This window comes from Anser cygnoides, chromosome 1 (genome assembly GCF_040182565.1).
Source record: "Anser cygnoides isolate HZ-2024a breed goose chromosome 1, Taihu_goose_T2T_genome, whole genome shotgun sequence".
NCBI lineage: Eukaryota > Metazoa > Chordata > Aves > Anseriformes > Anatidae > Anser > Anser cygnoides.
This window is the reverse complement of record NC_089873.1, coordinates 211284456-211307176: the sequence shown is the minus strand read 5'-3', so window position 1 is coordinate 211307176 and position 22721 is coordinate 211284456. Positions and strand designations below refer to the sequence as shown.

The window sequence follows — 22721 nt, the reverse complement described above, 5'->3', positions numbered from 1 at the left end:
GAAATACGTCCTGGGGAGCTGCCACGAAACACATCCCAGGAACCTGCTCCTAAGGCAGCCGATAACCCCTTGGGGCTAGAGCTGGGGTTTGCTGTGCACCCGGAGCTCGTCCTCGCTGTCACCATCTGCTTATGCCTTTGCCCTGCTGCCTGGTCCCCACTTGCTTGTTCCCAAAGCGTTTGCCTGGCTTCTTGCTGCCCCCATGCCCCTCCTTCCTACACCCTCCCTTCCCCGCCAGAAAGCAGCACGATTAAATGCGATTTTGCATCTCTTCCTCCAAGGTTCCCCCACAGGACGCGGCACCTCTCGGGAGGAAAATAGTTCAAAGCCTTTCCCTCTCGGTAAAAGCTGCCTGTTAAATTGTCAGTCTGCTCGGTCGCAGCTCTCCTCCTCGTTTGCTAATCGCTTGGCGCTGGGGGCCAAGCGCTGTCGGTCTTCCTTCAGAAACGGCTGTTCCTCATATTGAGCCTCATATTGAGCCTCATATTGAGCCTCCAGGGGATGTTCGTTAACTGCTATTAATGGAAATAATCGACCCTGCATCGCTAAGCCTTCGAACCCTGACAGCGGCGGGTGTACGGCAGCGCGGTCCTCGCAGCCTCCTGCAGGAGCCAGGCTCTGCTCAGCGCCGTGGGGCTGCTTTGGGGGGTTTTTAGCCCAATTTCTTTGCCTGGGCTGAGGGAGCCCAGCGGTTTGGGTGCAGGTCCCCTTGATCCTCAGCCCTGCCAGCCAGGCTGACAGGAAGGCCATGTCAGGATGGGATTTGGGTTTGTGAACTGTGCACTGAGCAAAACGCTAACATATAAAATGCTAAAATACGAGTGAATATTACCCAGGAAAGGCTAAACTACGTGGTCTGTGTGGAACTAGGCTCTTTGCTCTGCCTGTTGATGCGGCACAGAGCTTATAACCGGCTGATCTCTGGGGGGCCCCTGGGTGCCTGCGGGCAGCAGGAGACGCAAAGGGGAGCTCAGGCGGGTTTGGTCTGTCGGTGAGTCTAAAGGGGAGCGCAATCAGTGGGTGTAAACCGCAAGTGACAGCGAGTCGGGATAGAAAAGGGCTGTTAACGAAGAGGGGTTGTGCGCGGTGCTTTTATCACTGGGGCAGCGCGAAGGGAAGCTCCCTGAGGGGAGCCGCGGGCTGCGCGCCCCCACCGCCCCACGCGGCCCCGCGGGCACTGACAGAACGCGGCGCCCTCCCCTTCCTTTTATCCCCTCCCCTCATGAATATTCACCACGGAGGGAGGGGGCGTGGCCTCGCCTCATGAATATGGAGATGAACCCGGGCGGGCGGGGCCGCGTCCCCTCCAAGTGTGAGAAGATGGCGGCGGCGGCGGCGGGCCCCGGCGGCCGGGCCGCGGTGGGGCGAGGGCGGCGGCGACCGGGGGGGCGGCCGGGGACGGCGGAGAAGACCGAGGATGAGGCGGCGGCGGCGGCGGCGGCAGCGGCGGAGTGCCCGGCGTGCCGCCAGGCGCTGGCGGAGGCGGTGACGCCGCCCTGCCGCCACTCGCTGTGCCTCGCCTGCTTCCAGCGCTGCCTGCAGGGCCCGGGCCTGCGCTGCCCGCTGTGCCGCGGCCGCCTCGCCGCCGCTGGGGCCGGAGGAGGAGGAGGAGGAGGAGGAGGAGGAGGAGGAGGAGGCGGCGGCGGGGGGGAGCAGCGGGCGCCGGACCCAGGTGCGGTGGCGGCTCCCGCCCCTCCCCCAGCGCCAACCGCCGCGGCGGCTGAGGGGGGGGGGGAGCGGGGGGGCGTGGCCTGTGGGCGGTGGGCGGGGCTTGGCGGGATTGGGGCGGGGCTTGCGGCGGGGGGCGGGGCTTGAGCTGGTGGGCGGGGCTTGCGGGTGTGGTGAGGGTGCGCGGGGCTCGGCCCCGCAGTGTGGTGGGTGGAGGGGCAGGGGAAGGGGGGTGTTTGTCGGTGGTGGGGGATTTAAGTTTAAAAAGGGGAGGTTTGGGGGGTCCTGGGGGGCTTAGGAAGGTGGTGGTTAGGGGTGGGGGGTGGTGGCATGGGGGACAAATGGTCCCCGGGGGGCTTTCCAACCCTAATGGTTCTGGGGTTCTCTGAAATTCCTCCAACCTTGGCTGGGGTTCTCTGAAGTTCTTCGCCCAGAGGGTGGTGAGGCACTGGCACAGGTTGCCCGGAGGAGCCGTGGATGCCCCATCCCTGGAGGTGCTCAAGGCCAGGCTGGGCGAGGTCCTGAGCATCCCGATCTAGCGGGCGGTGTCCCTGCCTATGGCAGGGGGCTGGAACTGGGTGGCCTTTGAGGTCCCTTCCAACCCAAACCATCCTATAAAGGGGCTGCAGCTGCCCCACCACCACCAGGGGACATAGGGTTTAGGGTTCCCCACCCCTCCGGCATGAGAACGCCAGCCAGGGGTGAAGGGCATCAGCCCCCCGTCCCCTTCCCTGGGAAGCCCCTCGCTGGTGGCACTGGTAATGGGAGGGATGGGGCAGCATCGGGTCGCCTTGCATCCCCACGAGGTGGCACCAGCCGGGACCATCCGATGGCCAGCAGGCGGTTATTTTGTCGTAACACTGCCCAAAAAGTTAACGGTTACGGAGGCGTTGGCCGGAGGGATTGAACATCAGGCAGGTTTGTGCTTCCTCGGGAAGGGAATCGTGGTGAAGCCCTGGTCCTCGCTGACGGCGAGTCCGTCATCCCCGAGCTTTTTCTGTGGAGTTTCCTCCCCACCTGGTGAGCTCAGCGCCACCAGCACGCTGCTCAGCCCTGGCGCGGCTCCTTCCCTGCGCGGTGCCCGGAGCAGGCAGCGCTGACGTGGATCGTCCACCGTCGCCGTGAGCACCTCTTTGCTGTGGGAGCCTTCCTCTGTGCTGCTGGAAGCCCCGGCGAGGTGCTGAGCTCCGGATGAACGCCCACGCGCCGCTTCAGCCGTGCCCCAACCGGTCCCTGCGGGGCACGCTGCTGTCAGCAGGGAAAACGGGCAGCATGAGCGTAGATGGCTTAAATTGCTGGTTCAGACCAACCCCGCTAACCTCTGCTGGGAAGGAATTCGCAAGGGTTTGCCGGATTTGATGACTTTTTGATGGACTGCCTGGAGGGGAGATGCACCGCGCTGGGACAGGAGGGACAGCCACCAGCCCGCTGCTTCGCCGCAGAACCTCCCGCTGAGTTGGTCCTTGCTCCTTGCTGGTTGTTGGCCCTGCTTGGTCTGCCCTCGCCTGGAACATCCACGCTGCAGGAACGCTTATATTTGATGAAAAAATGAGTTTGGACTCTCTGCTTGTCTCGCGCTGTCTCAGGTGCGTGCGCTTTGCAGCAGGCACCCGGTAGTCGTCTCGATAAATGTTTGCTGCCCACCTGAATTTCCCGAAGCTCTGGAAGTGTCTTGGAGAGAGTGGTGAGGGCTCTTAGCACGGAGGAACGTGGGGTGTGCACCCAAACGCAGAGCTGTGTGTATGGCTGACACCGCGTGGTCCCAGCGTTTCCTCACCCCGGGTGCTGAACAGGGCTGTGCTGAGCGCTCCGCATCAGCCTCACCGCCACAAGGCCGTGCTTAAGGCTATGGAGTGGCTCAATTAACGGGTGATGAGGCGAGCTCAAACGAGCTCTCATCTCGAATGGCATTCCCGGTAAGAACAAGCTCGTCCTGGAGCAGCACCAGCTGCTGCATCCAGGCTGGAAGCTGTGGGGCTCATTGACCACCTAGGTGGCAAGTTGGGCTACCAGCGTGGAAATTGGGCTGCCCAGCACCATTGGGGTTTGTCCCTCTCCAAGGATGGATGGAGGCTCCGCAGCCACCTTAACCGCCCCGTCAGGAATCCCAAAAAGCGTTCTCGGTGTCCAGCAGAACTTGCTGCGTTTCTCTTTGTGCCCGTTGCCTCTTGCCCCGCCGCTGGGTGCTGCTGAGAAGAGCCTGGCAGGTAAAATCGTCGTGGCCCTTCGCTGGTCGAGGCAAGCCCCATCCTGCTTTGCCCTTCGTAAATCCACGGCGGCTGCTCCCGATCTCCTTCTCCGTGTGCCTGGAGGCGGTTTTCAGGATGAGTGGCTCCGTCACCAGGGATCGAGGTGAGGCCTTCCTTTTTGGAGAGGGGCGACGCTGGCTTTCTTCAGAGCACCAAGAACCTCTCCTGATTGCCGTGGCCTTTCAAGAGCGGCCTCCCCATGACGTTGGCCAACTCTCCACGCGTGAGAAGGAGCCGTAAAGTCACCTGGACACACGTACCTCTGTTTAAATGTTTCTTAACCTGATCCTCCCTCCAGCGAGGGTCTGCCTGCCTTCCCCAGACATTCCCGGGACTCGCCAGCGTGCGTAAACACCTGAGGGGAGGCCATAAAGGCAGCGGGGCCGGGTTCTTCTCCGCAGGGCCGAGTGACCAGCACGAGCTAACCCACGAGAAGTTCACTTAACGCCAGGTCACTTCCCTTCTGTGCCGGAGCCCTGGCACGGGCTGCCCGGAGAGGGGCTGGGGGCTCCTCCGCGGGGTCTCCGGCAGCCGCCGGGACGTGGGGCTGGGCGAGCGGCTCCGCGGGGCCCTGCTGGGGCGAGGGGGCGAGCGGCGGCACCCAGGGGTGCCCCCAGCATGAGTTGGGCTCTCAGCAAACACTGAATGAGCTGACACAATTAAATCACTTGAAACCTGCAGAAATGATTGAGAAAAATACTTTTCATGTTTTTGTTTTTTTTTAAACATGAGAGGTGCTGCATCTTGACTTGGCTGAAGCTTCTAGCTTAAACTGGGCAGCCAGCACGGGTTTTGAGTCTCAATTTCTGTCCTTTGCTGGGATTTGAACACCACAGTGGACTTGGGGAGACCCTGGCAGAGATCAGGGATTAAGTGCTGTACAAATACACAGGAAGACAAAGTCCTCGTCGCGGCGCTCGCCAAACAAAAGCGGACGGAGGTAAGCGGAGAGGAGGCGCCCGCTGCCCTTTGAGCTCCCGTTTCCCCCAGCAGCAGCACCCAGGCATCCGTGGGTCCCACGTGGCAGCTGGAAACGTGCCCCTGGATGCTGGTAAGAGGCTGGATTTTGGGCTGAAGCAGCTGAGAGGAGCAAGGATGCATGTGCCACGCTCCTGGTGAGCTGCTCAGGCTGAGCCATAAGAAAATCAGGACGCTTACGTTTCTCCGAGGACGATGGAGTGCCCAGCAGCGAGACAAGTGGAATGAAATTCAGGGAAGGAGAAGTGGATGAGGACGGGGCTCGATGTTCTCCAACAGCAGGCACGAGGCCCAGGTTCAACCAAACTGATACGTTTTTGCCTGTCGCTCCTCGTGTCGCCATCAGAGGGTATGGGTGTCTTCGGGGAGCTTGGAAAATCCCCGAAGGAGCAGCGAACAGCGAAGCAGGACTTCAGTTTTCCAGGGAAGAGGCTTGTTACGCTGGGCAGGAGCTGGAAGCTGCTCGCTTGGTGCATGGATAATAAACGGCTGCTTCAGCAAGAGATCTGCAGGTGGTTTTGGAAAGCCATGGGGAGGTTTTTCTGCTGCACCGAGGTCAACATTTGGGGCATCCATTTGTGAAAACATCCCCAAAAAAACCGAATTCCCTGGCCACGTTTGTGTAACAACCTAAACACACGGAAATTTCGCCTAATACCCAACCAAAATCTCCTTTGTTACAAATTCAGCCAGCTTCCTTTCTCTCTCTCCTGCCCAGCAGAAATTCGTGCAATCAATAACCGAGCCCTTAACGAGAGGGCGTTTTGATGGCCAGCCGTCTGGCGTGACTTCCCCGTCCTTCCTCCCCTTCCTCCTGCCTTTTTCTGGCTCTGGATGCCCTCTTGTCCCGCTGACCTAGACCGGTCGAGTTCTCGAACATTTCCAGGTGATTCCTTGATTTCCTTCCACTTCTGCTTTCTGCAGCCTGTCTCCAGATTGTTTTTTCCCTCTAGAGCACAGCGCTACGAGCTTGCAGACAGCAATCCTGGCGAAGCACTCCCGTGCTGCGTGAAAAGCAGGGATTGACTCCAAAAACCCAACTGAGACCTGCACCATCGGAGGTTCCAAGTGATTTAATTAAGCACATCCAAGGAGCACCACCTTCCTCTTCCTCCGCGTTGTGTTTAACCTACCATCGGAGCCGGTAGCGAAGGGACTGGTTAGGACCTGACCTGGGCTAGTCCCGGTGACGACGTGGGGTGCTGTCCTGGCCTGGCTGTTGATCGTTAGCTCTTGGAAGATAATTCTTCAGCAAATTGGGCATCCTGCTGAGAAATGGTTATAGCTTGTTAACCGGGTGAGCTTTTAGGTGCTTCTGAATGCAATAGAAGAAAGCCTGCTGTTAGAAACCCTTCTGTTCCTCAGGTGCTGGGACAGGGAACGACTCAGAAATCACAGGAACCGGAGGATGGGCAGGGAAGCATCACATGTGGAAGCCTCATGTGATGGATCTGTGCCTGCTGAGCCCACGCTGGCACCGTGGCTGCTGCGTTTTTGGCCCCAGCGGCTCCGGGAAAGGGGGCGAGCTCGAGTGCTGCTGGATCCTCGAGTTCGGGCAACACCACATCTGTGCTGCGATGTTGTCCATGAGCCTGAAGGGCTCAAGACTGACCCCAGCAAAAAAAAAACTGACCCCAGCAAATCTTCTTCCCCTTCTGCACGAGGTTAGGAACTGCTGCTCCTTGCAGCTTCTCCATCGATGTCACCCTCACGCACCATGTCTAAGGGCAGCATTTAACGTCCTCAGCAGCGTGCTGCTTCCTGCTCTCTCACCTTCCTGCCTTATTTCTTTATGTGTTTCTGTCCGGAACAAGATTAGGGCAGTGCCGGCGTATTGCCTGCGTTCTGGGGGCAGGTTCCTGCAGGGGCTGTGCTGCAGCGCGTTGGTGCCCCACCGTACCACTGGTCCTTCACTTGCTTCATAGAGCACGACTGTGAGCGGGTGCAAACCCTCTCACCCCTGGGAGGTGACTTTTTTTCCCCCTCAACCCCTCATTAACCCACCAAAGAAGGAGGTGAGGTGGAATTAACATTAGTTGGGTACGCATCCACGTCCCCTTTGCTCCACGAAGCCTCGAGAGCCATCACAAACCACCCGCAGCTTGGATTTCGGCAGCTTTCCAGCACCACCCCTCCTGTCCCTCGCATCCCAACGGCCTCTCCATCTCTCATCTCCCATCCCAAGGCGTTTGCTGCTGTAGGATCACGTCTGTAGGACACCAGACAGGACTCCCACCTGCACCGGGACCGGCGTCGGCGCACCACGTGCAGGCATCGACTGCTTCCAGCCACGTCCCCGGAGAGGTCTGGCCACTTACAGTCTGTTGTATTCTTCGCTTTGGTGCATTCCCTTTAGTGCCAATGGCCTTTCATCTGGTTATATCCCCACAAGACCCCCAGATGTTGTAAATCCTCGCAGAAGACCTCTTCATGTGCCTCGTGTGAAAGCCGCAGCCACTGGGAGCCAGGCAAACCATACCAGTGCCACGGATGAGCAACAGCATGCAGGAAGGCTCTTCCGAAACGTCTTCCCTTCTCACATCTTTGTTACTTATAAATTGTGTCTGCGCTCCTGTTTGTTCTGCAAAAAAAAATCTATGATCACAAATGCCGAAACTTTTCATATTTCCAATGTTTTCGTATTATTTCACCATCTCGTTCTTTCTGCACCCGCTGTTCGTGTTCACTGGTGGATTTCTGCTTTTTTTCTATCTTCCTTTTATTGCATGCATGGATCCGTTTTGTGGCTTCGTGTACCTTTACCAGCTCCCCAAGCCCATCTCTTGGAGAGGAGGCACAGGGGGAAGCAGTGAATTTGGCACCTGAAGACCCGGGCTGGCGAGCGGGTTGTGAAGAATCTCCTTTTCTGACACACCAGGTTGGGGCAGGAAGACGGGGAAACTCCCGAGATGTTCCCCCAGTGCCCTTATCAGGGTGAGTTACGTATGCGTGCAGCACACAGCTGGCATTTCTTCATATAACTCCGTAATAAAATACTTGGAAAAGAGCTGGAGTAACTGCTCCCGTCGGAAACCTGCTTCCAAACCTCTCTGCATTCGCAGCCAGAAAATCGCGTTGTGTTTTGGAGGCGTGTAGATCTCCTCCAAACAGAAACCCCAGCTGCTGGAAGAGGGGAAAAAAAAAAAAAAGCAAAGCCTCGAGGTTTGGTTATCCCCCCGGGAGCGAAGGGGAGAAGGAAGCAGCAGAGCTTGCTGAGAGCGGCCGAGCTTTGGCTTGCAGGACAATGGATGGGGAATTGAAGGATTTCTGCACCGAGGTGACCTGTTTGGGGTCGTCTGTTCCACCCACGCTGCTGGATTTGCTGGGTGCTGCTCGGGAGTGCAGGCGAACGGTGCCCGGGCACGATGCCCCCTTCTGGGGGCTGAAATCGAGAGGATTTGAGGCATCGAGGGGTGTTGAGGCTGCCCGTCAAATGCCACTTATTATTTAACATCACTTCTCGTTATGAGGAAATGCGCTGTCCTCTCATATGGTGCAGGAATTGACGACTTTTCGAGGCTGAGCACCGCAGGGTGAGGCCCCTCTCTGGCAGCCTCAAGAGCTGGGAGCTGAGGTTGTCCTGGCACGGGCACCGGCCCCGAAGCGAAAGAACTTTTGGAAAGAAGAGGGCTGGGAAAGTACCGCTGTCCCTAAACCCTGCGCATCTGGGGGTGTCCCAGCCTTAAACCTTGGGGTAAAAAAAGCTGAGACTCTTGGAAGAAAGAGGAAACTTTGCCGAGCAGCCCGGTGGAGGCGGGGCCGGTGGGGAGGATGCGGCACCGCGGTGCCACGTGCGCTCGGTGCCTTTATTCCACGCGGAGCTGGAAACGTGGGTCCCCGGGCTTTTTGGCGTGTCCGTAGGACGTACCGCTTGCTGCATACAGGTGCTGTACGTAAAACCGACCGTTTTAGCTAAACCAGCACAACCTTATAAACATTTTATTTAAGAGCTCTGGTGAACCCGTGTGGGCGATGGAGCGGGTGGCACGGCTTGCCTTCGCTGCTGCTCCGCTCCCTCAGCTTAACCCGTAGGTTGTGTTACCCTGGAGGACAAAAACATGCCTTTTACTGGTGAAAATGAGGTCTGAGCTGAGCCCCAAGCACTCAGAGGTTGCTGTAGGAGCATCACACGTGGAAATCCAACCCGATAACGCGCACGGGGAGCTCGAGGCCACGACCGACGCCGCCTGTGGCCGTTTACAGCACGGGGAGGGCATTTCTGTCCTAGCACTAGCTCGTGCAAGGTGGAGCAGCAGCTTTTTTAGAAACAGCACAGCCTGTTAGTCCATATTCCACCGCAGGAGGTGTGTTCGCCTTGGGAGCGTGCGAACCTCGGAGAAATACGGCGTGATTTGTTAAATTCGGGAGCTGGCAGCGCTCCTGCTCCCTCTTACAGGGGTTCTGGTGGTGAGTTTAGAAGCAAAATGGGTGCAGAGAGGATTTTATCGGCTTTTAGCCCACGTTGTCCACCTTAGCCTGCGTTGGGGTGCCTGTGGGTGTGAGGCTGGCAGGCAGAGGTGTGCCAAGGTGTGCTACAGCTGTGGGAAACCGCTGCGGGAGCTGCTGGGCAAGCAGTCCGGGCAGCCCCGGCCACCTGCACTAAAATGTCCTTCCTTCTTCTTCTTCTCTTTCCAGACTTCATATTCAGAGCGCCCATTAAGCTAAGCAAACCAGGGGAGCTTCGGGAAGAATACGAAAGCCAGCTGAGGAAGGTACGGTGCTCTCATTGTGGTTTTTCTTCCAGGTTTCCCAGCAGGAACGCCATCCCACCTGTAAGGGCGACGAAGGGCTTTCAGTTCCCGCTCTGGAACAGCGACCATTTGTCCCCTTCTGCTGCTCAAACAGTTCAGGGAGATGCACTTGAGCGTGCAGAAAGCAGTTTCTGGTGCCGTGGGCTGCCTTCCGGAGCCGGGAGGTGGGCACGGACCGTCCGTGGTGGACCTCGCACAGCCCTCAGTTGTGTGGGGTTTATCGGAGCATCCGTATTTGCGGATAAAATCCCATAAAAAGTCAATCCCATAAAAAGTTTTGCAGCATAGGGCGACTTCTCCTTGCTCCTGGAGTAACATCCTTCTCCTTAACTGTCCATCGCAAAACTGAGTTTTCTGTCTGTTCTTAGGCAGGAAAAGCTGTTATTTAAAGACAAAAATTAAGAGGGGGGAAAACAGCTTTCCAGCTGTTTTGGAATTAGAGTTTGGGAAAATATTTTCTCCATTTAAACTAGGGATTGCGTGAATCTAAATCATCCAGTGGCTAGTCCTTTATGGAAGCTGGCTGCTTTGTAAGTGAGAAGCGTTGCAGTGAGAGCAATAACCGCTGTAGCAGAGCGGATAAAGGTTAAATTAAATCCAGTTTTCTTAAATCCCAAATCCCACATCCCTAATCCCATTCTGTGCCCGGACCCGTGCGTGGCCCTGCCGGAGCAGCACCTTGGTCCTCGTGATGGCGTTTTGCTTCATCCTTGATGAGTTTTCTTTGGGGTTTTTGATTGAAGGTCTCAACAACAACGGAAAAGGCTGATATTTAGATGGAAAAACAGCCTTGGCCACTGCATGATGCTGAGTAGGAAAACACTGTTTAGGTGGTGTTTAAGGTAAATAACCAAGAAACGCTTGCGTTAAAATTACACATAAATTAGGCAGATTTAATGTGGAAGGGTTTTCTCTCCTGCTTCCCCCTATGTGGAGCTAGCAGTGCCGGGTCACTCGGGTGATTTTGCCTGACCGTGACCTTTCATTAGCCGATTTTTAAGAAACAGAAACTTCTCTGGTCTGGCCGCCTTGTGCTGTGTGTCAAGTGTTGCGGCTCGTGGCGCTTTTGGCAGCAGTGAGGCGCTCCGTTGAAGCAGAGGTGGGTTAGGCAGTGCTGCAAGACTGGGCAGAGAGAGACAAAAGTCTGGTTTATTAATTAACTTGGATGTGGATCACTGTATCGGGCAATTTATTTCCCTGGGACCCAGAGGATGAGTGTACTCGGGGTGTCTTTGGCTTAGCAAAGAACTAAAGCTGTTCCTGTAGGTATTTACTGCAGACCTTGCCAGGGTTTATAAATCTCGCAGCGATAGCGATTGGAGACTTCCCACGATGGTTTGGGAGCCAGCCCCAGGTGCCGTGAGGCTCAGAGGAGCAATCTGAGCTGTGGTCGGGCTGCAGCAACCCGGAGCGGTTCTGGCGTCTGCTGCTTGACCTCAAAAAGATGCCCCATAAGCAAGCACCGGCACTTCTCCCTTCCGCGCCCGTCAGGAGGAAATACTCGAACGTGTTTCTGGCATTTCGGGGATGGTTTCGTCTCGTTCCTGTTCCCCTTTTTGCTCGCCCCAGGGAAAAGGGCAGCGTGGCCGTGCCGGCAGCGTGGCGGTGACGATGCGCTCCAGCTTCTCCCTTGTTCCAGGGGGAATTTTGACTGCTGCTTCACAGAAGGAGGAGACTCCTGGTGCCAGCGCTTCGGGGAAACTGAGGCAGAGGACTCCGATTTGGGAACCACGCAGAGGACTCGGATTTGGGAACCAAAGCTGGCGTATAACCGGCCTTCCCTCGGTGTCCGGAGGCTTCTCCCTGAGCCTTCAAGCAGCTGTTCCGTCCCCCAGACGTGAGTCGTTTTCCTGGCCCTGCTGCCCAGCCTTTTTGCAGTCAAAACCAAGACAGTCACTGGAACAGCACACCGAAGAATATTTATTCAGAGTGGATAACCTCGTGGTGGGATTTTCTCAGCGCCGGTGGTGACCTGGCTCTCGGAGGGAGGTGAAGGGTTTGCTGCCTAAATGCAGGATGGCAAGAATAATTTTCCTTGTACGCAGCTCGCTTGGTGCTCTCATATTTTATGTGCTTCCCAAGGAGGATCTCGTTTCCGTGTGCTACAAACAGAGCTCGTCCTCCCATGCTGTCCTGTCGCAAGTGGCCGATCGCTTGCCAAGGCGTGCGCTGATGCTCGGCTCCGTGCAGCGAGGAGGAGAGGTCAGGCCTGAGTCTACCAGACTTTTTTCAAACAGCAGTGCTGAAGTTGCCACATCTCGAGCAAAGATTGCCGTTTCAAAATCAATCAGTGGCTTGTACGGCATTTTTAAAGTTCCAGATGTGGTATCTGAAATGGTGACAGGAGGTTAAAAGGAGGTGCGATAACCGTGCTGCTGGTAGCAGCTGATGGGGCAGCATCCAGGAGCTCAGAGGTGCTGCAGAGCATCAGGTATTTCTCCCGGGGTAGAATCAGAATCAGTCAGGTTGGAGGAGACCTCTGTGACCATCTGGTCCAACCTCGAACCCACCACTGCCAAGTCCACCACTAAACCACGCTGCCAAGCTCTACATCTCCACGATTTTTGAAGACCCGCAGGGATGGTGGCTCACCCACATCCCTGGGCAGCCCATTCCAGTGCCTCGCAACCCTTTCAGTAAAGAAATTTCTCTTAAAATCCAACCTAACCCTCCCCCGGTGCAACCATTCCCTCTGGTCTCATCACTTGGTACGTGGGAGAAGTTTCACCCTGGCTTGCTTCAGTTCCCACTCCTCATGTCCTAGCACGGTACTGTAATGTAATCACCTGCTCCGGGAGATAATCGACATTAGGCTTTTTAAAGCGATGTTTCAGGATTAGCGTGCGTCTCATCGCTAGCGTCTGGCTTCGCTTGCAGCCAGCAGGGCCAGAGATTTGGCCACGAGTCTCACACGCAAGGTGTCCACGGATGCTGACACAGACTCACTTGCTTAGGGACTCGCTCACTTTTGTCTCCAAAGCAGAGTAAGTAAGTTCTTTACAAAGAGAGGTTTTTCCCTAAAATGCGTTTTTTCTCCTCTGTAAAGGGAGAGCCTCCTGGTTTTGGGCATTGGCCATTGGCAGAGTGCGTGCTGGCACCTCTGGCTGGCTGTCCATGGGCTTGCCTAAAATTAAATATTCCCATGAATTCTTACGTATGCTTGCGGCTTTATATTTGGGAGCTGAGTATAATTTTGGACATCAGGAAAAAAAGGGAAGGTTTCCACCTAGCTTCCTTCCATACAGCTGAAAGGTCCAGGAGCACTGGGTAGCACTCAGCCAGCCCAAGAAGTCGTCCTCACGACGCGCCTCAATGTGACCTATTTTTTCGGATCCTTCCTGAAGGCCTCTGAAAGCACAGAAGCATTGCTGAAAGCTCACGAGATGTGCAGCGGAGCACTCCCCGTGTCTGAATCACGTGGCGATAATCTCTCCGGCAGATGATGTGTTGTAGTTCCTGCTTCAGCTTATGAATAGATCGGGAATTTCAAGACACATCTTAAAGGCGTTGCTTAACAAGAAGTAAAATCTGCCTTTGAAACCGTTTGCTGAACACCCACAACCAGCCAAATGATGGTTTTTTTTTTTCCTCATCTTTCTACCTTCTCTTGTCCTCCTTCACCCTCCCTCATCCCTGTGGGGTTTGGATTTTGTAGGGTTTGGGTCCTTCCTAGCCTGAAAACCCCGCTGTGCCGTTTGTGTAACGCACTGTGAACTCCGTTTCCTTTCCCTTCGCATTTTAGGATAGCTTCCCTTGCATGTCTATGCTTTTTTTTTTTTTTTCCCTGCAGCAGGGAACGAAAATACTGAGTATTTTTGGAGAAGCGAGGAGCTGTCGCAGTGTCACCCACGCTCTTTGTGCGCGGCGCCGTAGGACGAGCACCCGAGCTGCCCGTGAAAGCCGTCCGTGCCCGAAGACAGCCGGGCACTGCTGCCCCAGGAGAAAAGGGGGAAGCCACCAGAAGAAAATAGGGGAAATTCAGGACAGCTCCTCGCCGCCTAAGCCACCGCGCTCGGCCTGAACAGAGCTGGAAGTGCCGGTGCTCAGCACAGCCGCGGATGATCGGCGCGGCGGAGCTGCAGCTCTAAAAGGTTGGGCTTGTAGAGGAGGATCACCATTCACGGAGGTGGGTGGAGGAAGGAGGGAGGAGCAGGTCCATGCACGTACCTACGGGGGTTATTCACGGCGTTACGTGCGAGCTGAAGCTCGGGGAGAGGCTGGGCGAGACAAGGGAGGAGAGATGAGGGTGATGCTGCCTGGACGGGCTCAGCCGGGCGGTGGTACCGAAGGCGTCTGCAGATCTTCATCAGGAAGAGGTGGTGGAAAGGAGGAGAAGAGGGGCTTTGTTGGCTCTGAGCAGAGCCTGCGGCCGTGCTGGGATAACCCCTGGGCTCGGGAAGGCTGAAACCTCTGCGCCAGGAGGAGCTGCTGGAAACCAAAGGTTGGCCTCGGTCAGTTGGAAGCGGTCACTGTGAGGGCTCCTGCTTTTCCCAGGAGGGCAGGGGAAGTGCTGGCACTCCTCTAAAACCCACTTCTCTTCTTACTGGGCTGCACAAGCTCAGGAATGGGGAGGGGACCTTTGGGGAAGGTGAAGGAGCATCTGGGACTGGAAGGGGCATGGTCTACAAGGCACAGCAGAAGCAGCATCGGTGCAGGGCATGGATGGGAGATGTGGCTGGATGCTCCTGAGGCTGCCGTGATGTGCTGTGGGATGCCTTGTTCAGCCTTCGGGCTTGGAAAACACGGCAGTGCAGGACAGATGGATGAAATAACGTTGCCTCGTAACCTTTTGGAGTTGCTGCCGGCGGTAAAAGCAACCTGAAAATGTCTAAAAATACACGAGGATTAGAAAGAATTAAAACTTTGGGCCTCCAGTTGGAAAACTTTGGGCCTCCAGTTGGCCATCAGAGGGTTGGACGATGTCTTTGGGTCTTCTCTATCCCAACGCATCCATGGAATATATTAGAGAATTGCTGTAACTAACGAACTTGCATGTAGGTGATGCTGTCTGTGTACCTGATGAGTTGCGGGTATCACGTTGTGGTCCATTTGAAGACTAAAATGGAAGCGTAGCTCGCGTGACGTTATTGTATACGTGTGTTGTCTTGCACATTCCTATTTGTTGTATGATTACCTACAAGCAGACAGAAGCTTTCGTCTCTCTTCTAGAAAACAGCGTGGCAGAGAAGTCTTTGTCAACCATTGCACCTCGCTGTTTTTGTTGCCTTTGCTGTTTCACAAAGACGATGTCCATGCTGTTCGTGTAGCAGCAGGAACAACCCCATCTTCCCGTGACTGCTGCTGAGTAGGCAACAGCTCTAGAGCAGAGAACTGGAGACACAAAATTAAATGATGTGGCCAGGCTCTTTTGGAAAACCCCTTCTCGACAGCCAGGTGTGGCACCTGAGACACTTCGATTATTCTGTCTCCTTTGTCGTTGTTTTCCAGATGAGAGAAGAAAAACTACAAGAAGAAAAAGCTTCCGAGGATCTGATTCACAAGCTCATCCTGGATGACATGGAAGCAGGAAAAAGAAAAATGGAAGAGCAGCAGAAAAAAGACGAATCTGTGGTGCTCAAAGCCAACCAGGAGTGTGTAAGTAAGCTTGTACTTGGCAATCCACGTCGGAGACGCTGTCTGGGGGGGGTGAAATTACTGCTGAGATTCAGTCGTGGAGCAAGAGTTGCTTTTTTTAAAACAATTCTTCCTTTGACAGTGGATGTTGACACGGGGTGCTTTCCAGGATTGACTTCTCTATAGCCTTGAAGGGGATGAGTTAACAGTTTACAAAGATCCGTGCTATTGAGAACTATTTTCCAAGAAGGTTTTTGATGACTGGAGATGTTCTTCTGGGGGTTTTTCTCCCCTTCTGCCCACCTCACTCAGGACTGGAGGTGCGGCTCTTCCAGTTATATGGGTCAAACCTGCAGAGGTGCCTGCTCTGCTTCGGGTGTCCTCAATCCGCGGGTGTTCCTGTGAGCGTATCTCCATGGCTCCTGCAGCATAGCTATACGATGCCGTAGCCCAGCAGATTTCTCCTGCTGAGTGGTGCCCATTTCTCATTTCAGCGGTGAGACTCCACAGGAAACGCTCTTAAGAATTAGGGATTGGTAGAGGATTATGTGGGCACTGAATCATGTCCTGAAGTGTTTTTGTTGAAAGATTTTCTCAAGCTTCCTGTCCATCCAGTGTCTGATCGTTAAATTCTCTTTGTTCAGTGAGTCACAGCTCTACGTAGGAGCTGTGTGCTTATTTTTGCATTATTTATGCTTCTGGAACCAGCCTCTGAGCTGTTATGGTTCCGGTGAAGAGAATCCACGAGCGTTTACCTTGCTGGGAGGTTGCACTCTCGGTTTATTTCCTCTAGGTGTAATCACAGCAAGAGGCTTTTGGAATCTTTAATACCTTTGCAAGAAAGCCCTTTGTTTTCCAAGTGATTCTTTTTGTCGTACGTGTCAGCTAACTCTTCCTTGATTGACCTCAGTTTCCCGAACGCCTCTCGGATTCGGAGAATGAAGAACCATTCCAGGGCAAGCAAACGCATCGGTCAGCTTTCGTTTCCAAGACCAGTGCCTACTCCTTTGCCTTCCTTTCAGGGTAAGATGCTGAGACCTGATTCGAGTTTATTTACGTCCATTACAGACATAAATATCTTGTTCTTCTTGCTGTTCTTCTTGCTGTTCTTCTAAACGTACCCGAGATGCTTTGAATTTATTAAAATCCAATCCAAATCTAAAACAAGCAATAACTTTTCTGAAATTTTAGCGTTGGTAAAGTGTCTGACTTCCTCCTACCTGTTATAAAATCCTGGGGGTTAACGCGTTCAGTGTTCATCCCATGGTGCAGAAAAATCGTTGACTAGGTGTAAATTACCAAAATCATGAAAGAACAGAATTCTTTGTGTTGAACTCAAGCTTTGTTTCAAACAGCTCCTCAGTGAGACCTCACGCGAGCAGCCCAGGGGCTTCCGTACTGCTGTCGTTAGCTCTGACCTCAATTAACTACAATTAAGAGACGTGTCAGGGTGTTCATTGGGGAGACCCTGAACACACGATGGGGCTCTGGGGTGCCGTGGTCAGGAGTATCCATCCCAGCTGCTGCTTCAGCTCCCTCGACCCGAAGGTTTCTCTGCCCAAAACCCTGGGCTCAGCAGCTCAGCGCTGCGGCACCCCCCGGGAATGGTGCAGGCGGGTCCGTGTGGTGCTCACGGCTCGATTCCACCTCCCAGTGAGACTATTTCTGTGTAATACGGAGCAGTTCAGCTGGAAGGGACCTACAAAGATCCAGTCCGAGTGATTTTCATCAATGGCTTCATTTTCGGTCTGGTCCGGCTTGCGGCGTAGCCGCGCGAGTCAAACCGTGGCCACGAGGCAGTGGGGATGAAGATGAAGAGGGTGGGGGAACGGGGTGAGGTCCTGGCACCGGGGTGGGCAGCAGCCTCCTGTCCCATCAAGCTGGATTTGGGGCTCTGTCCGCAAGGACGTGGTCAGCTCAAGGCTTTTGGGTGCCCTGTGCTCAGCCCCAGCCTCTGCCAGGGCTGTTTGTCGTGCTGGTCCCAAGACGAGGAAGTTATCTCACGTCGACTCGTATCCACTGTTATCTCACATCAACTGCTTTCCAGGAACCTCACCTCCAAGGTGGAGAGGAGTCGGAGCTGCACTGACACCATCCAGGAGAGATCAAAGAGCAGGCAGAGATCAGCCCCGGCCAGCAAAACAAAGGTACGGCCGCTTCCACGGCGCGTGGCGGGGCGGGGAGGGCTTTGATGTGTTACCTGCCCTTATCCGAGGTCACCCAGCGCCAGCAGTCTGCGGGTACAAAGTGCTGGTGCTTTGGGGTGTTGCTGGTGCTGTGTTATCGCCCCGGGGCCAGTTGGCTCCGTACAGCTCACAGCAAAAACCTGCGAGGTTGGGAATTACAGAGCGGGAGGGTGGATGGCTTGCAGAGCTTTGTTGGCTTTGTGGGGCAATTGGAAGGGCTCTCTTCACTCCTTCGTTTGGTAATTCATTTTCTTGCCAAGGCTGAATCTCCAGACAACTAAACAGGTTTTCTTTTCTTTAAACTTTAGAAAAAAATCCTCTTTCTCCCCTATTCTTTCCAAAGCTGTTTAAGAAGAGCAAAACTCGCTGCTCGCCTGGTGCGAGCGTACTTTCTTTCGCACTTTCACCGAGCTCTCTGCCATGGGAAATGTTGGCCTGGTCCTGCTTCCCTCAGATCCTGCAGATGAAATGAATTTCCTGGCGGCTTCCCGGTGGCTGCAGCAGCAGCTTTCTCAAGGGTCCCGGTGGCTTTGGGCAGTGCAGCTTAGCAAGGGACACCGGTGCCGGGGGTCACCGCGTCAGAAGTGGGAGACATGGGGGTACAACATGCTTCAAGGCCGTGATGCCTTGATACCCGTTAGGTTTTCTCCTCCCTCAGCCACCTGTGGTGCAGGACAAAAGCCTCTGCAGCCTTTTGGAAGGTTGGCTTGGTTGGGGGGATGACGCTTGGGATCTGGTGACATCCCCATCAGTACGTGAAGTTGACCCCAGTGAGCACCCGGCTAGCGTCCCCGAGGTTTCGGGCATGGACCTTGGTCAGTCTCGTGTTAAAAGCCTGGTCCAGTCCCTGTCGAGGCTGATAAGAGATAAATTGAGCTCAAAGCACAGGATCTGTAACTAAGCTGCCCTCCCAGGCCTTTTTTTTTTTTTTCCTCTTCAAGTAGATGGTTCATGGGCCTGGCCAACTAAGAGTTGCACTGCAAGATCTGTTTTGACCCCACAATCATAGAAACCACTCCTATTTTGGGTGAAGCAGAGCAAGGCTCCCATTGTCCTCGGTTAGCAGCTGGATAAAATAATTTTATGTTGGAAAATAATGATGCCATTTGCATTAGTGCGTAAATTTACTTGTGGCTGGGTTCTGCCGCATTCCGGGTGTAGGAGCAGCAGGAGGTGGTGCTGGAGATGCTCCTCGTAAGGTCTGCCAGAGCCCTTTCCTCCTGGTGGTTTGCAGAGGAGCGAGATGAACCCAGGCCGAGTATTTATTCCTCCTCTCCTCTGGGTTCCTAGGGAGCAAGAAGCCCTTTGGCGATCGCTTCCCTTGAGGAGCGTGGCTTCCTCCAGCTGCCTCTCAGCTTCTTGCATTGCTTCAGATGTGTTTTTTTTTTTTCTGGTGGGATTGCCATTTGTGCGAGCCCGGTAGCCCAAAGAACAGCTCTTACACTAAAATAAACTCGAGCCCCGGGTCGTGCCGGGGTCTGGCGTCCCCCCGCTTAGGTCCTGCGTCATCCCTGACGTGCCGTAAGCAGTGGCGGCGGCTGCTCCTCTCCCTCACTTGCCCAAACTCTCCTCCCCGACCAGCTTTGTTGAGCGGTGATGCCTTGCCTTGCAGGTCCCCCCCGTCACCAGCGCCTCGACGCCTCTGCTGGGCGTCCTGTCGTCCACCCAGAACAACCGCTGCCTCTCTGCCCCTGACCTGACGGCCGAGAAGCGCCCGGTGCTCGCCGCCGCCTCCTCCCTGCCGGCCCTGCACAAGCCGGAGCGCTCCATCAGCCCCGAGAGCAACGACAGCATCTCGGAGGAGCTCAACCACTTCAAGCCCATCGTCTGCTCCCCCTGCACGCCTCCCAAAAGGCTTCCAGATGGCCGGGTCCTGAGCCCTCTCATTATCAAGTCCACCCCGAGGAACCTCAGCCGCAGCCTGCAGAAGCCAACCACCTACGAGGCCAGCCCCAGGATACTGAAAAAGTGGGAGCAGATATTCCAGGAGCGCCAGGTGAAAAAGACTCTCTCCAATAAAGCCACCCTTACGTCCTTGGCTTCGGAGCCCGGGGAGGACGCCGTGGGTCCCGACGTCACCAACCCCGGCCACCGAGAGCAGCCGCAAACGCAGGACGATCAGCTCCCCCCCGACGCGCCGGGAGGCCCCCGCCCCGAGCTGGATTTCTTCCCTTCTATCAGTGAAACAACGCCGGGAAGAGGGGGCGAGAAAACCAGGGATTCCCAGGCCTTACCGACGGACGAGAGCGCCGCCGAGCGATCCGCCGTCGTCACCTCCCTCCACCCGCGGCCGCCCGAAGCCCCGGACCCCAAAACGAACGCGTTGGTGGACAAATCCTGCCTGGCTCTCGGCCCTAAAGCGCTGAGCAGGAGGATCATCGGGGTGAGCGCGGCGCTGCCGGACAGCGGCGCCCTGGGCGTCCCCGTCAAGCCTTCGTCGGGGAAGAAGCAGCTGAAATACCTGAACAGCAACGAGCTGATCCACGTGCAGAACAGCTCCTTCGAGGGCATCATCGGCGAGCAGGCGCCGGCGCTGCGCCGGGGAAGGAAGAGGCGCTGCAAAACGAAGCACTTGGAGCACAACGGCTCCGTCAAGAGACTGAGGCACGCGGCGGGGGACGCGGGCTTGGCCCCGGAGGAGCGGCTGGTGCGGGAGGTGGAGCAGAAGCTCCAGCAGGAGGAGGAGGACAGGAGGCTGGCCCTGCACCTGCAGAGGATTTTTGACAGCGAGAACAGGACGGTGGTGGAGAGGCGGAAAGTCCGGGTGGACCGCTACCTGCTGCGCTCCAAGAGCACTCTGGGCGCCAAGTAGCGCCGCCCGGCGACGTTGCCTTTCTAGGGGACGATGAGGTTTATCGGATTGTCTTAGAGGAAAGCTATTTTTTTGTCATGCTTCCACCCACGCCGTTGTGTTTGTTGTTTTATTTTTTTTTCGTTTTGGTGGTAAGGCGTTTGGAGGTCCAGTTCGGAGAGAAGCCAGAGTCCTTACAGATTTAAAGAAAAAGGGGAAAAAAACAAAACAAAAAACTCCTCCAGCCTGGCTGGTCCATGGGTCTGAAAGAGGTCCCTCAGCCCCCCGAACACACTGCAATGCGGGTGGCAGTCGGTGACAGTGGGGTTCCCCTAGCAAGAAGGGTTTTATGGGCAGTCCCCGGGGTCCTGGCTCCTCAGCACCCCGCTTGAGCAGGGGTTGGACCAGACGGGCCCAGAGGTGCCTCCAACCTGCGCCTCTGGGTGAATGTTTTGCGATTACTGTTTACGTTTTGAGATTATTGAGGTTTTTCTCGCGCGAAGGACCTCGGCCAGTCGTTGCCTCGCCATCTCGGTGCGCCAGGAGCACCCGGAGCTCCGCTCGCGGGGAGGAAAGCAGGTCCTGGGAGAAGTGTGCTCCTCTCTGCCTGTCCCCTTCTCCTCCCGATGCTGCGGTGATCGGACGTAATATTATCAGAATATTTGTACACCCTGGCTGGATTTAAGCTTAAACCAGCCGGGCTGTTGGCGAGGGAGGCTTCGTGCTGCTGCTTGCAGGTACCGGGTGGGTCCACCTCTGGTGGTGACAGCCGAATGTGCCTCGCTGGCTGCACAGGGCTGAGGTTGCTTCCTCCGAGCAGAAGGCCAAATGTAGTGAAGAAGGGTGTAAAATCGGGATTTTACAGAACGTTTTAGGAATGTTGCATGTTCCTGGTAACGGCAGAGCAGGAAACTTGGGCTGGGAGCTGTCCCCTGGTGCTGTGAGCCAGGGAGCTCCTGCAGCTTTTCTCCCAGGGTTTCTTCTCCTTCCTGCTGAGGCTTCAAGGGGGAAGGAAGGGATCCAAGGGGGAAGGAAGGGAGGATGGAGGAAGGGGGATGCTGGCCCTGGGAAGGAGGTGGCAGGTACCCTGCAGGCTCTCGGCACCCCTAAGCCCTCTCCCAGCACCCGAGGAGTTTCTGGCAGGGGGTTTGGGGGCACACGGGGTGCAATCTGCCCTCCCCAGGCTCCGAGCGTGCCACCCGCAGGTGTTTGAACCACTACGAGAGCTCAGGTGAGCGATGCACTACAGATTTCCACTTCGGGGCACGGGGTCGGGCACGGCTGGTGGAGCAGGAGGAGTTGTCTACCCAGACGTGGCCCTCGGTGGCAGCCGCCTTCCGTGCTCTGCTTCCTTTCACCTCTCTGCCCCATCCTTGGGGTGATTCCTCGGGTTATTTCTGGTAATCGGGCTCTAAGAGCGCTGCCTTGCAGTGTGTTCGCTGGGGACCGTCGGTGCCAGGGGACGAGGGACGTTTCCAAGACGTAACCGAAGCACGGGTTAAACGCGCCGTGTCCGCGGCACGAAGGGAAGGGCAGCTCGTGGTTGTACAGACCCAGAAAATGGTCGTTGCCCAAATTCCTCCTGAATTTATCTTAAAAATGGCCCAATTTCTCCCTTCCTCTTAAACAAAAAAAAAAAAAACAAAACAGGAACTGGTTTTGTTTTTCTCTTCCAGCACGCTTGTGGTAACTGCAAGGACCCTGGCGCGTTTCCCGACTTGAACTGGATTTTTTTAAAAAAAAAAAAAGAAATCTTATATTTTAATGGATAAAATTTATATATTTTAAATACTATATTTCAACAGATCGACACTTTTGTTTTGAGAAGTCTTATAGCAATGATTCCGTAATATATATATATATCTATATATATATATATCTGTATCTCCTTACACACAAACTACTGGATGGCCGAAGCCGTACCCAGCCCGGGTCTCCGCACCTCTCCGGAGGCGGATCTCTGCCCCTCGCACGGTGCTGCCGCATCAGGCGCGGTTCTTTGGACTCGAACCGAATCATGCTCGCGTACCCGGCGATTAATTGGAAGGAGATGGAGTAATTAGACCCCTGACTGGACCGAGAAGAGCGGCGCGGAGATGAGTAGCCGTGGCCTGAATTCGCCCTCTGCAGCGGTTTCTAAAGAATAAGCTCAGGATGGAAACCCCCAGCTTTTACCCAGAATTTGATTTTTTTTTTTTTTTTTCCCTGATATTTTAACTTAAAGCGTGCACTTCCTGAGTTCATCCAGGTTTATTATTAATTATACAACTCCCCTGGGCTCTGCCCCTTGCCTGCGGTTAATCCCTTGAGCCCCGAGCAGATTTCCCTCGACGGTTTTCTCCTGTCTCGCTGTGCTGGTTCCCTCCGTGCCGGTGCTGCCAGCGCTCTCTGAGCAAGCCTGCACAACCCAAACTACGTTTACAGGGGGGTTACGTGCTGAATGTATCCTTTTCCTCTCTTAAAAACAATTTTGAAGTCTGGTGCACCAGGCCAGTGTCTTTAAATATCTTTTTTTTTTTTTAGG

General features: G+C 55.3%; 1 protein-coding gene across 1 annotated transcript; it reads left to right on the top strand.

The window, feature by feature from the left end:
- The first annotated feature begins 1299 nt into the window (after positions 1–1299).
- Positions 1300–22716, top strand: RNF169 (ring finger protein 169). The gene is made up of 6 exons (XM_066990063.1): positions 1300–1672; positions 9531–9607; positions 15095–15241; positions 16131–16243; positions 17268–17367; positions 19019–22716. The coding sequence occupies exons 1-6, from the start codon at positions 1321–1323 to the stop codon at positions 20216–20218; spliced, it is 1989 nt and encodes a 662-aa protein (XP_066846164.1). The 5' UTR covers positions 1300–1320; the 3' UTR covers positions 20219–22716.
- The last annotated feature ends 5 nt before the right edge of the window (positions 22717–22721 follow it).

Bases quoted from the DNA above. Each gene is read 5' to 3' on its own strand.
- RNF169 (XM_066990063.1), top strand. From the start codon at position 1,321: ATGGCGGCGGCGGCGGCGGGCCCCGGCGGCCGGGCCGCGGTGGGGCGA. The intron at 15,242-16,130 runs GTAAGTAAGCTT...GATTGACCTCAG, and splicing joins TCAAAGCCAACCAGGAGTGT to TTTCCCGAACGCCTCTCGGA. The intron at 17,368-19,018 runs GTACGGCCGCTT...CTTGCCTTGCAG, and splicing joins CCCCGGCCAGCAAAACAAAG to GTCCCCCCCGTCACCAGCGC.